At 37.4% G+C, this 14,344-nt stretch overlaps 1 protein-coding gene across 5 annotated transcripts in view; it reads right to left on the minus strand.

The window, feature by feature from the left end:
• The window catches only part of LOC124615287 (aldehyde dehydrogenase, dimeric NADP-preferring), a 332,089-nt gene that overhangs the window by 33,075 nt on the left and 284,670 nt on the right, over positions 1–14,344 (minus strand). For 4 of the 5 annotated variants that reach the window (XM_047143061.1, XM_047143059.1, XM_047143063.1 and 1 more), the window contains exons 8-9: positions 14,089–14,286; positions 3,445–3,560 (exon numbers count right to left, since the gene is read on the minus strand). In XM_047143061.1, coding sequence (XP_046999017.1) covers positions 3,445–3,560; positions 14,089–14,286 — 314 coding nt within the window. Of the gene's footprint in view, positions 1–3,444; positions 3,561–8,801; positions 8,918–14,088; positions 14,287–14,344 lie in introns of all 5 variants that reach the window. The other variant, XM_047143060.1, reaches the window with a different exon arrangement.

Consider the following 14,344-nt stretch of genomic DNA (forward strand, 5'->3'; position numbering starts at 1 on the left):
AGTGTTTTTCATCCGACTCTTCAACCACCTACAGTGATCAATTCCGCAGCAGGAGATGTACTTCAATACTGCGTATTGATTTTTGACAATAGTGCCATACAACTGAAAGCAACAAATGATCTACTTTGGGCCCTGATTGCTGTTCCCATTTTGCAGAAACACTAAGCGACTGCTGAAATGCAGCATTCCAGCTGCTTGCATTTGCATTTGTTCAGTGTGGACGCAGCATCTCCCACACCACACGTGATTTCCTTAGACCTGCCTGTGCTGCCACCGGCTGCCCAGATTTCAAACATTTGCACTGTGGATGGATCTGGAACATCTCAATTTAGTCTGGACCAACTACATGCCTGGTGTGCAACTGCTGACAACTCATCTGTAATGAATGAACAATTACATCAAGAACATTCCATGTAACACCAACAACATATTCACACTGTTGATGAACATGCTGGCTGCCATGGACTGCAGCTTCAGCCTCAAGTGCTTATTTCCAAGCAGCAGACAAATCCCACCGACTGCACCTGTCCACCATGAACTCCAACATCACCGTGCTCATTTGATATGATGGCCTTCACATGACATCAACAAACCCCCACTTTTTTGTGCTGATACAGAATACTGCCAACCACACCTGACCCTATGCAAATCACCACCACTCACATCATGCAGCTGCACTGTGTCCAACCATGCCACATCTGTGCAGCCATGACATGCAACTGACTTCGCCATGTTCCCGCCTGTGCAGGACACTGCTGTGTTGCACTGAGCAACCACGCCCCACATCCCACTGCATCCATGAGAGTCAAATTCGATGACACTGCGTGAAATTTATGCCTGTACTGTGATTAATTGATATTGCTCGAAAAACGTTCATTTACTTCAGAAGACTATTATAGTTGCCTCAATGCGCCACATGGCAGTGAATCGTCTTTCACTCCACAGACAATGACTGCTACCGGACTTAACATCTGCAATTACACACATAAATGTGATCTGCTCATTGACTTGGTCTCTGATGCGTGTTCAGCAGGGCTTCCATTTCCGATGGTCCCATTCCGAGAACCATGTTTTCCACTGTGCTGCCTGCCTTCTTCCCTCCAATGAATGACCTTTTGGTGGAACAAAGTTCTAATATCAACTTGCTACCAGTCATCAGCTCATTGACAAAGGACGAACCTAGGGTACTGAAACCGCATGAGGCTGCCCGTTCATGGATTACAGTGCACAAATCCATGGCTCGGACCCTACAACTGCCATTGTCTTTCCCCTTAAATGGACATTTTCTGCTAAGGACATCATAAAACCAGACCTAGTGATGGACTTTTTTAACACCAATTTCAACTCTCCTCCGTCGTACAACATGCCGTGCTTCTGTACTTTGACATGGACCACTGCATCCCAGAAACTTTTGTCTTGTTGCCTCCACCTATACATGGTCAAACAGGAAGACAATCGTACATCCATCAAGACCGTTGAGGAGCATACTCCCTCAGCTGATGAGCTACGCCAACTGTCTTACGTCATTGGACAGATTCTGTTGAGATAACATGTTTATCCGCCAATGTAATGAAGACATACCTGCTGCCCTCACACTGGTGCATAGGCAGATCACAGGTTTGACACACAACCGTCATGTCGAAGAGAGTGGGAGCACACGCATAGTCCCGTCGCACAAACCAATCATGCCCACCCAACATCTGGCCGTGCCCTCCTCTCCTTGCTCTACCTATCACCCGCAATGTTACCAAAACACGCATATGGTGGAGTACATGTCATGTCATGTCAGTAAAGTACAGTACAGTACACCACGTCAGTCCTGCCTAGCCATGTAGCTACCCCACCACTGGCATCATTGTTCATGTATCTCAGCTGTACAGCACACTGTGGCCACGTACCTTCCACATGATGCACCGCCATGCAGCTCGACTGCTGCCCACTGCTGATCTTCACATGACAACAGCAACCCCACCGGCTACATTCACCTGGTTCACTGACAGCCACTGCACAGACTGTGCCCATTGAAGCTCCCTCCAGCAATTGCATTATAGGCTCACGTCAACTGCACAACCCTTCAACATATGCTGTTCCTTTGATCAGAACGAAGTCTCTCCAAGATGTCTCGCCTCCACATGCCAACATCCTCACCACTGACACCCCACTCTCATCTCTCCAGTCGTACTGCCACTGTTCCATGTAGACACACTGGATGCTTCCCATGGCAGCTACAACTTTATTACCACCTGTTCAGTATTCGTACCGCACCCATGACTACTTCAAGAAGTGGCCCAGTTGTGACTCTCTAAAGTGCCAGCCACAGCATGACCTATCATTCATATCGATACTCACTGTTAAAAGTAGTCACCAGCCCCATTCTCATCATCCCTTCAGTGTTGCACACTGCAGGGTGAGGAAGGGGTGAAATTGGGGGGGGGGGGGGGGAGGGGGGGGCGCCTCTCTGGAAAATCCACGCAATATACACTGCTGATGTACCTTAAGTGGTAAATGGAATATCTGTGACCTGACCACAGATTACAGTGCATTTTTAGCTTCCAAACAGAACAGACATGTACCATATCTCAATTACTTCATACCCACTCCACACTTTCATTATAGAGCATTACCTCAATTACACGTAACCAGAGAAAAGTGGGTGAGGTGGGAGGGGGGTGTGCAGTGGTGGTAGTGGTGGTGGTGGTGGTGTGTGTGTGGGGGGGGGGGGGGGGGGGAGGAGGGGGGTGCAGAGCGAATTAACTGTGGCCTTGCTGAAGCAACCACCTTAGAATTCATCGAAGCTGGAAAAATGACCATTTGCTTCACGTTAATGATAAATGGAATTTGCAGAGTTTGAGTCTATAAAGTTTTCTTTGTCTCCCTTGCAGTTTTTTAAAGTGTTTATGTTGTCATTGAGTGTATATGTAACTTACTTTGCTTTGTTTCTAATAGGGGAAAAAAAAGAAAAGAAAAAGAGTGTGTACCATCAGTTTGAGAGAAGACAGAAATCAAGTGAAAATTAAATTGCAGCTATTCAGGAGCACAGAAATGATTATGCAACTTGTGGACCAACATATCACAAAAGATATAATTGGAAAACTGCTTAAAATCAACACTGAATGTTGTCAGTACCCAGCATACACAAACAGATAAAATAAGCAACTACACATTACAAAAGAATGCAAAGTATCACTTTCATACATACTAGTGACTACAACTGTATTCATAATATATATTCACAATGACTGTCACTATTAGTACTGTTAATGTTGTTACTGTTACATTAAACCAGATTGAGGAAAAAGGGCAAAAGGAAAGAGGGCAAAAGTAGAAAGACTGATAGAAGGCACATTTCTTAGTTTATATTTGTTACATACAAAGAAGTTAAAATGTTTAAAGTTAACAGTGAACTAACTGCATTACAAAAGTAACTTGAAACAGACTCATTACCTGCAAGATGAAGAACAGTGTCATTGCAACACACTCCACCACAAGGGACATTGTCAATCAAGAGCTCCATATCCGTTTTTCTACTGGTGAAGATGTAGAAAGCTAAAGGCTTTTCCCTGTACCAATAACAAAACCATGCCCAGCGTATAGTTCAAAGCAGGCTTCAAAAGAGGGTGCAGCAAACATAAACCAACCATCCTTTCCTCAGGCCACTAAAGAATTCATGTTAGGAGGGAAGAGATTGGACTTCCAGAAGTTATAGATTTGTGCAACCTTTCCCTATCTGGGAAAGTACTTTGCCACTCTTTTCAAATTATCACCTGTGACAAAGCAAGCTGGGATAATTTTAATTCCCCTCTTGTTTTGTCATCTGCCTCCTTAAAATTCATTTTGTTACTTTTAACTGATTACCATTAGCATACGTGGATATAATCTGCATTTTCATATAAGAGAAAGACTGGCCCTCAGTTTTAAAATAAATAACACCAGATCTAATTTTGTGCTTAGTTTTATGTATGTGTTTGATTTTCTAATTTATTTTGGTTATAGGGCGAAATCAGTAATTGTTTCATAGCTTAAATTCTATTGTTGATGTATAAACAAATATAAATTCTGTAATAATTGTAAACATTTGGAAGACGAAATGCTAGTAATCTCAAAGTATCTATTTGGCTCTCTTCGAAAACATGTTAGCAAAACCAGCCCTTAATTAATTCCAAAGTAATTAACAATTTTGTCAAAAGTATTATTTGCATAACTATATTTGTTAATTTCATGATTTAAAAAAAATAGTGTGGCCTAACTTTTGTAGTAGAAGAAACTGTTAAAGGGACGCAATTTTTCAGTGTATTTAGTTAATTTAATGAGTTAAGTTTTAATTGTAATTTACGTAAATTTAACTTTGAACAATGCAGTTTCAGCCCCTATTATTGTGAGGATACATAAGGGCCCGATTTTTGGTCACGAGACATTCAGTCCACAGCCAAGTTTTAGAGGAGAAACCTGTGTTGGTTAGAACAACAACAACAACACTTCAAATTTACTGTGGAACAAGTGTTAAACAATTAGGCCGTGCGTAAAAACAGTGACAGTGTCTACTTCATACATACCTGATTATTCTAGAAGAACCGTGAATTTTGTGGTTAGATTTTACTGCTCATAGATGTTCAACTAGAAACTATTGTAGCAGTATGTGGAGTTTCACCTGCTAACTGTTATGAGGCTATCCAAGGTTACATATTAGTGCACTGGCCATATAACTGTGTAATATTGGGGCTTGTGCAAATTGAAAATTAAAGTACGGTGAAACGCAACTGTGCACCTGTCGGCTACATGATTTACAGTAGTGTGTGTTGGAATCCACAACCCATTTTTGCACCAGTGTAGCAACACAGTATGGCAACACCGAGGACAACAATCAACAAAAGACGACAGCTAAGCAGGAGGAACCGCCACACACTGGATTAATCACCACAAAGAAAGCTTAGCTCATTTAATATCATACAGATTCTGCTAGCAGCATGCACATTGTCATACCACTCAAGAAAGACAATGCAGAATGTGTCAAATTGGGATAAAATATCAGACTTGTGACAATATTCTCCTTTTTTCTCAGAAAAACAAATCTGTGCCAGAAAGCTGATAGGAATACGCAGATGTGAATGCTGTAGCAGCGCAACCAGAAACTGTAGTCCATTTATCTACTGATGCTCTTGAAGCAGATTACATTACACACAACCCTTTGATGATAAAGTCTCAGTAATTTGAAATGTGAGCCAGAATCTGACTTTTGATGGTGCATGTCAGTTTCACCTCAAGTGTTCCACAGCAGTGCTACCTCTACCGCTACGAATGCATTACTTTTGGTTTATGTTACAATGTAAAGTAATCTTTTCCTTTGTTGAAAGGCTGGTTGTGAGAACAGCAAGTCCCTGATCTCCAGATACGAAAACATTTACAGGAGTTGAATTCAGCTGAAGGTACGCTGAATGAAGAAAATATTTCTCTTAGTTGGCCAGCCACAGATGAAAGCATATATTTCTTTTATTACACATTGTAATGATGGATTAATGTAAAGTGGAAGTCAGTTGCAATTGTGTTTTCAACAGGATAATATCTTGTTATGTTGAAAAATGTTAGTTGTTGCATAATTATGTTGCCCTTAATAAGCGAAGATTTTTTCAAGTGCCTGAGTCACTGAATCTATTGAGCTTATTTATGTGATTTTTTAAATACTTCATACACCTTCTAAACTGAAATAGGTACAGAGAGAAGAAGTGTCTAGAGGCAAAGCAAAGTAACATTTGGATTTTAATATCCAATAAGAATCTTCTTGATGAATATAAATTACACTACTTGAATACTGATTTATGGAAAACCAATCATCACAGCTGTGCAAAGATAAGCTGCAGAGAAGCTGTTCAAATCTGCTCCAAAAACAGTCTCCATACCATTAAATGAAAGTAATAAACAAGGCAAATGTTTAGAAGCAAATTTAATCTTTTAAAAAAAGAATCTACAAATTTAGTTGCAAAGTGCGATGATACAATGATGCAGTAATTCAAATTATACTCTTGCAAAACAGTGACTGTTCAATTTATATCCCTACAGTTCAGTCACTTTGGAAATTAGAATGCACATTAACAACTTAAGTAGATATATGGGGCACACTCTTAGCAATGGGACAAGGTTGGAATCTGATATAGAGAAGTTACAGATAAATATACTCTACGCTGTGATGAGAAGCATTTTGCTGAAGGAAAAGTATCACCCCTAGCATTAGCGTAGTCTCTGATGGCAGATGTGCATATCTACGGGTTATCATCTCTACACATGATTATCTGTTAAAGACAATGGAGAATCCCACTTTGAAACAAAAATTTGATCTCAAGAACAACTAAATGCAATGCCAGAGTAACTGAAATTCACTGACATGTGCATGTTTTAACATATGCTGATTCTGAGATGTTCCAGCCACAACCAAAAACAATAAATAGTAAAAACTATGGTCTGCTTTGTTCTAAGCTTTCTGCCACAGCTGAGTGAGAGAGGAAGGGGCGGAGAGAGGAAGGGGATAATATTTGTCACTGCGTAGCTGCCTGTTCCATACAAGGATTCTGCACCAGAGAAAGCCTCAAAGCATATCCCATTAGTGATTATGAGGCCTATCTATAACACTCTTTTTAGGAAATAAGGTAGATTCATCAAAAACTATAGGACTTATTTCAACTTCACTTGTCTTTATTATTAACAATTCTGGCTAAAATATTGCAATAGATAAGCAATGCTCAAGGGTAAACTACGTAAGTCATTTGTATGATATTTCTTTAGTTGAGAAACTACACCTTCCCAGAACTCTTCCAATGAAATACAACCAGGCATTTCCTCCTTCTACTGTAAAATTAACATAGTCAATGCATACTGTTTTGTTCTGAAGTATCATTTCAGTAATCCCTGACTATAATGATGTTAGAATCATTAGTCAAATATTGCAGTCATACTAGTGCAGAAAATGGGGACAGTCTCCTTCTCTTCACGTAATTATAATGAATGACTTGAATACCAGTTATGTCTTGCAACACAGAAATAAACTCTTGGCGGATTAAGCAAAGAAGTCCTAACCATGACCAAAACAGCTACAATTATTGAAATTCTGTCCAACTCACTTTTTGTGAAAGAATATGTTAGGTTGGTTTATATTTGCTCTACCACTCACATGAACAACTGTAAATCTTATTACCGAAAAGTACACACAAGAGAGAAATTGAGCACTCACTGATCAGACTAAGCTGCAAAATAAGCTTCCAATTGAATAAAAGATAATTTATCAATTTGTTATTTATGGCATTATCTTGCATCATAGCTTCCTTTTTAAAGTGGAAAGTCAGGTAAAGAACAAAGTAGTTACATCTACAAACGCTGTAAATGCCAATGAGCTGATTAAAAAGAAAATGGGAGCATAAACATGGAGAAGTTATGAATGCATTTTCCACTCATTTTTTCTGTTTCATCCCCTCTCACTACAATTTATATTGACACTATTATACGTAAAAGAGAGTGCATGAGTCCAATATTCTTCACTATTTTTGCATTTTAAATGATTTATTCTAACTACTGATCCTTGTTAACTACAACTCTACTATATCAGTTGTGTGTGTAATGTTCACAACCCTTTTTATTGCACAATACTCAAAAGCTCTAGAATAACTTTAAAGGATAATACAACAATACTTCTAAAAGTGTTCAGTTTTTAAGGACGTTTAAAACAAAGTAGTAGAAAATGGTAATGCAGCTATTTTTATAATTTTTTTTATCACAACCTGATCTGACCAATGGCACTTTTTACACAATTCTCTCTGCTGCACATTGAGCATAATTTTGTAGTATAATATGTTAGGACATTTAAATAATAATTTTTTATAGTTTTACCAACCAACAAAGTCAGTTAATTAACCATTGCTTAAAATTATGATAGCTAGAACAGACAGTAACCCTATCACCAATCTGCTAGTACGTTGGGCATGATGTATGTTGCACATCAGTTTCTCTGAAAACTGCAGTATCTATGGAAAGAATCATCATCACTGAGGCATTTTAAATGTACAACCAATGACTAAACTTATCAAACTAATTTTAGTTTCTGAAATGAATCACAATGCAGAGAGAGGAAAATTTTTGTGAATTTATTATGCTATTACATGCACCATCTCTTTTCAAAGTAGTTTCTAATTAGTACACTTAAGATCCAGCTAGAAGCACAGTATCCATTAGTGTGTGAATTGAAGTTACCCATTATTCTAATTGGTTTGGAACTAACATCTACATAAAACCTCAGTGTGCATAGCAATATTTACAAGTTGACCAAGTATATCTTGCACACCAGTAAAGAGACAGGATTGTAACAAAGTGTGAACCCAACTTCCTGGAGTCACATATAAACAGTTTAACCAGTCAGCACATTCTGAATGAAGAAGAAATCTGTTTATATCTAGATAGTTGTATCCTGCCTTGTAAAGCCTTTAGTACAACTACCTCTACATAACAACAGAATCAAAGCTCATAATAAACATTAACTTCACCTTTACACTTAAAACAAATGGTGGTCTTGATTTGACCACCTGATAAATGGCAAAGCATGTAAAATAATTCTGAATGTATACCCACCACCAAAATAAACAATGTTTTTCCCCTGTATTATGAACATGTCAACAGCAACTATAATTAGCTACAGAGCAGTGTTAATTATTACTTGTACAGAATGGGGGAATTTCAGATTATCTTCACAACTGTAACTACATTCTATGCCAAGCACCTCATCACAGGACCTGAAAGCATATTTTGCATTACCAACAACTCACCAGCAAACTGCATCACTGTGTCATTGATGCAAGCTGAGCCACTTCTTGTCTGATCCATGAACAACTTCTGTATCGACTTGTCAGTTGTAAATACATAAAGTGTCAATGGATGCCAGCTATTGAAGAGAAAAATGTGGGCAGATATATAAATGGTTTCCTGGGATGAAGTGATTAATTATGATCACATAAACATATGTGCTGAGGAGATTTCGAATGGACTTACTTTTTCTCAATAGTGCCTCCAGCTCTTCATAATATAATCTAAGTTATGATAACATAAATATGGTTCTCATTCTCCACCTTCTACACTTATATTCCTTACAGGTACTACTAGTGCTACTAGTAACTACAGTACCATTCCTCCTGAAAGTTCCACACCCCGAACATTTCATAGTCATTATGTATTTATAAATTATATGTTTGTTGGCTGTAGAAAAATTGCTCAACAGTTTACAAAAAATATTTCCAAACATACTCTTATCAATAGGTGAACTTCAGCTAGATTTTATGAAACTCCCTGGCAAATTCAGCTATGTGCTGGACAAAGACCTGAATGTAGGACCACAGGGAGATCCCTGTGTTTTAATCCTACTTAAATATATAATTGAGATAAAGCATGAATTTTAAACTGCAATTACTAATCTTTCATGTGTAATACAATGTCATTCTACTACCACATAAATTATTTAAAACTCACAATAAACATTTAAATGCTGCAATTTGGCAAGAATATGATAAACTGTCAAATATGAACATGTCCAAACAGCAAATAAAAATTGATCTGTACTATGAAGATATCATTTGGGATTTCCTCAAAATTTTAAGAAATGAAAACTCACTTGCTGTGATTCAATAAGTAAAGATATTTCATGAAAAGTCTCTCATACTGAGACACAAACTTGTTTTTGCCATGTTATTGATAGGGGGGGGGGGGGGGGGAATCGGTGTTATTTTATGGCCAAAATCAGTATTACTTTTTGCACTTTTCGGTGTTATTTATGAGTGTTATTTCTGGCAAGCTTTTTCTATTATCAGTTATCTATTTTTGTCACATTTAACCATTTTTCAATGCTATGTTGAAAATGTAACTATTCCTAAGATAGGGTAGGCCAAACATGAGACAAGTGTAGAGAAAAATTCTTTTAACAAAAGACTTTGACACAAATAATTATTTAAAAACAAATACCAAAGGTAAAAATGAAAATAACAGCATGTTGCAGATATTTCATTGATGACATGTTTCGTGCTTCTTCATGTCGTTCTTGAGCTCAAGAATGACCTGAAGATGTGCTAGACACGTGAAACGCGTCATCAATAAAGTATCTGCAACAGAGGCTATTATTTCAATTTTTAACATTTGTATACTGTTGCTGCGCTTGGCCAGAACGGTGTGAAGTGATACATATATTTTAAATAATGCGAAAAAAAATTATTTATCAATGATGTATCCAGCTTGTGGAATGTAGTGTTGGCCTGCAAAAATGTTTCCGCAGTCCTTTGGGCCAGATTTTCACAATCGCTCTTCTTCTTTTTTGCAGCTTAAAAAGCTGCTGCTAATTGTAGATTGCCACTTTATTGGCAAACTGGTCTACTTACACTTGTTGCCCTTATGTTTTTCGGTCTGCACATGTTTCACTGTTGAATTTTTACACTCCCATTAAACTCTGACATTGCAGAATTTATAAGACATTGTTAGCTAATCAGGAGCATATAAACCACGGATTTCAAATCTTCGCACCCTTTTGTCAGTGGTTACTGTAGGCTTCGTCATTGTGATGTGTTTGTGATAGATTTTCATTGCACCATTGCTCTGAAATGGCATACTGTGGCACATACACTGCAAAATACACAATCGAAATTCGCACAGTGGTCATTTGTATGCGCTCGCAAAAGTCGATAGTCGAAAGGCAACTAGTGACGTCACAACTGCGAAAGTAGTATGACGGTTGAACATGGAACATTTCAACACTAAGTATGTTTCTGACATCATTATATTTACGACATTTCTTACGAGGACACAGAAATATATTGTTGAAAAATGCTGATTTTGCGTTACTTCCTTAACAACTGCCAAATTCGCATTACTTCCTTAAAAACTGCTGAATTCGCGTATTCGTTGTGTTATCATTTAAACGAATTTTTCCTGTTCCTAGTTATTGAATCAAGAAATGTAATGTGACTGGCTTTCTAAAATATAAAAATGAGAAATATGCCTTTGAGTGCTCCCAACATCTTGCACACATATAAGAAAACAGTGGAAAACTTCAGAACTAGTGTGTATTGTAGCAGCCAATGCCACAAAATTTCGATCAAAGAATATTGAGTATCAAAACACAAAGCAAAAGACTGAATACAAACTAAGTGCTCTCCCTCCCCACCCTCGTTTCTCTCTCTCTCTCTCTCTCTCTCTCTCTCTCTCTCTCCCCCCCCCCCCCTTCCAGATGTGTGTAAAACCTTTTAAAGTTTTATTTTTGGCATTGTAATTCATTTAACAGAATTGGTGCAAAATTTACAAAACACAATACCAATTTAAGCCTAATTTAAGCTGACACATGAAATACAATAAAAAGCAAAAGATCTTAACCCACATAGACATTTTACCAATGTTAATTAAGTCTTGGTCAAGGGGTTAGTGTCTCCAACTACTACTCTAAAGATGACAGGTTTGACTACATTCACATCTAATGGCTGGAATTATAGATCTACCAAAATCACATTTGATAAACAATTAAACTGGCCATGGCACCTTCTCTGAACAGTTAAAAATTGATAAGATACAACAAGTGTATAAAAAGGGAGTAATCACTCTCGTAAATAATTATAAGCCAATTTCATTGACCTCAACATACAGGAAGTCGCTTGAAAGAGTAATTCTAGAGCAATGTAATCTTTCTCCTGTAAGTACACCCATTAAATAACTCGCCGTACAGGTTCCGAAAAGTGAGATACGCATGAACAGCAGTAGCAGCTTTTTCCATGAAAGGCTAAACAGACTGGATAAAGGAACCAAAGTCATTGGGACTTTTCTAGATTTGTCTCATGCCTTCGATTCTGTGGATCATGCAGCACTATTACCCAAATTACAAATTTATGGTATATGAGGCGAAGCACTAAACTATGTAAGTTTGCATATATGAGATAGAAGTGTACTAAACTGTATTATAAGAATGAAAATAAAATCCTAACAGTAAAATCAGCATACAAAACTCTTCCCCCAGGGAAGTATTCTTGGGCCATTTTTGTTTCTTGTATATGTTACTGACAAAACACAGCCACAAAACTGAAAGCTAGTGACTATGCTGATGAAACATCATTCATTAGGTGGGGCTGTACTGATAAGCTAGCATTACAAAGCAAACTCTGAATTGGTCACAGAAAATATAACAATGAATAGGGCCAAGACAGATGTAATGAAATTCCTGTTGAATTATAGCCTATTCCATGCTGCATCACAGTCTACAGCTGAAACATCCCATAAATGTAAGTTTTTAGGCATCGTGATGAAGGAACACCTCACATGCAAAGAGGATATCAGTTACATCTTTTTAAAGATTAGCTGCAATATTTACTTACTGAAGTGGCTCTCAAACATAATAAATCCTTCCATCCTTAAATAAGCATCTTATGGATTATTTCATTGGCATTTGCAATGTAGGACTGAAATTTGGGGTTGAGCATCCACAGTCTACATGGATGGTACGTTGAAGATTCAAAAGAGAGCAGTTAGAATAACTGCTAATATAAGTGAACTCCAGTCCTATAGGAACTACTTCAAAAATTATAATTTACTGACTTTGTATTCACTGTACGCCCTTACGTTTGAAAAAGAGAAGGATGAACTGAGCATAATGAACAGACACACACACACACACACACACACACACACACACACACACACAGTGTTGTCTGATTCAGAAAAGGCTTTTTGGCTGAAAGCCTACTTATTTAGCAGTCTTTCTTGTGCCTGTCTGCGACTCAATATTTCCACTTTATGGTGAGCAGCAATCAATTCTTTTCATATTATTGTCATTGTTAAATCCTGGATTTTCCATTGTTTGACTAATAAAAGAGCTACAGATCACAGTCCACTTGAAGCTGGAAGATAAATCTATATTAGGTTGCCAGATAACATAAAGCAGCTCCATGGAAAGCAGTTGTTAACTGAAAAATATTTATGCTCACCTAAAGAGTTCTGAGCTCCGTTATCGACAATTCTACCTCTGTATATTAATAGTGGTAAATATTTATATAATAGTATATAATATGCTACTTATTGTATATATTCATCACATGGCATTATATTTTTGGAAATCTACAAAAACTGACATGTCCAAGACTGTAAATTATATAAGGACAAATATATTCTCAAAAATTGATTGTTTTCATGTTATATAGGGATAAATAAAGATTATTATTATTATTATTATTATTGGAATATAACTCAAGATCAGAGTGATCAAACATTTTCAATAGATGGCATCACCTTCACTCTTTCAACTCCCTTATCAAAAGAAAGTGAAGGAATGTACAGAGGTTCAGGTTACCCTCCTACCATTGCAGTGATAAATTACTCCAAAAGGGTAAGAATCAGAAATAATCAACTACATGAATTTAATGACAATTCCACATGTGCAGTTTTGTTTTATCACAAATCTGACAACTACAAAAAATAACAAATTGGTGATCAAGGCAAAATATTTCTTCTGGTTACTTTACATTCATTGTTCATGCAGATCCGAAGTCCCTATAGATTTCTTTTTGAAATTTCTACAAGAATTTATCACAGCTTCATGGCTGTTTCCTCCTGCCCCACCCTTCCTACTAGCCACATTTTACCTGTGAAATAACAGTAAAACCCAACACTAACTTTGTCGTTGATTAAGTCATACAGTAATCAACCATTTAACTAAAAAGCTATGAGTTTATGTTCCTCTATGTACCATGTCTTTTAAACTTACTGCCGCCATCTAAATGGCAGTTTATATAGGAGTTTACCATGTTCTTTCAATTTTGTACCACACAGTTTGGTCAGAACCCCACTTTTATTTGCAGCAACACCTACTACATTCTCTGTCTGTTTTAGAGGTAAATAGCTTCTCAGTACTGGGTGCATAATGCTTAACTGTTAATCTGCATGTCAGTCTCTCATCCTAGTCGTGCACATCCTTACGTCTTCTTCCACTGTTAACTGCTGCAGTTATTATTCAAATGAAAAAATATTGCTAGTACTATATGAAGTTGCAGGTCAGTGAAAGTATATACATTTAAACTTCCTCTGACTACTTACCGACTGTTGATGAACTTTATCGCATCAAAAGCACTCTCCACATTTATTATAGGAAGTATTGGCCCAAATACTTCTTCTTGCATAACAGGTGCTGTTGGTTTCACATCTGTGAGAATAGTTGGGCTAATAAATCTTTCTGAAGCATCTGTTTCACCTCCAACTGCAATGCTTCCATTACTCAGATAACCATGTAATCTCCTAAGGAAGTATGAAGTTTTTAACAACTGGTGATCTACCATACTTTTGTTTTGTTAAG

The sequence above is a fragment of the Schistocerca americana genome, chromosome 5, assembly GCF_021461395.2.
Source record: "Schistocerca americana isolate TAMUIC-IGC-003095 chromosome 5, iqSchAmer2.1, whole genome shotgun sequence".
NCBI lineage: Eukaryota > Metazoa > Arthropoda > Insecta > Orthoptera > Acrididae > Schistocerca > Schistocerca americana.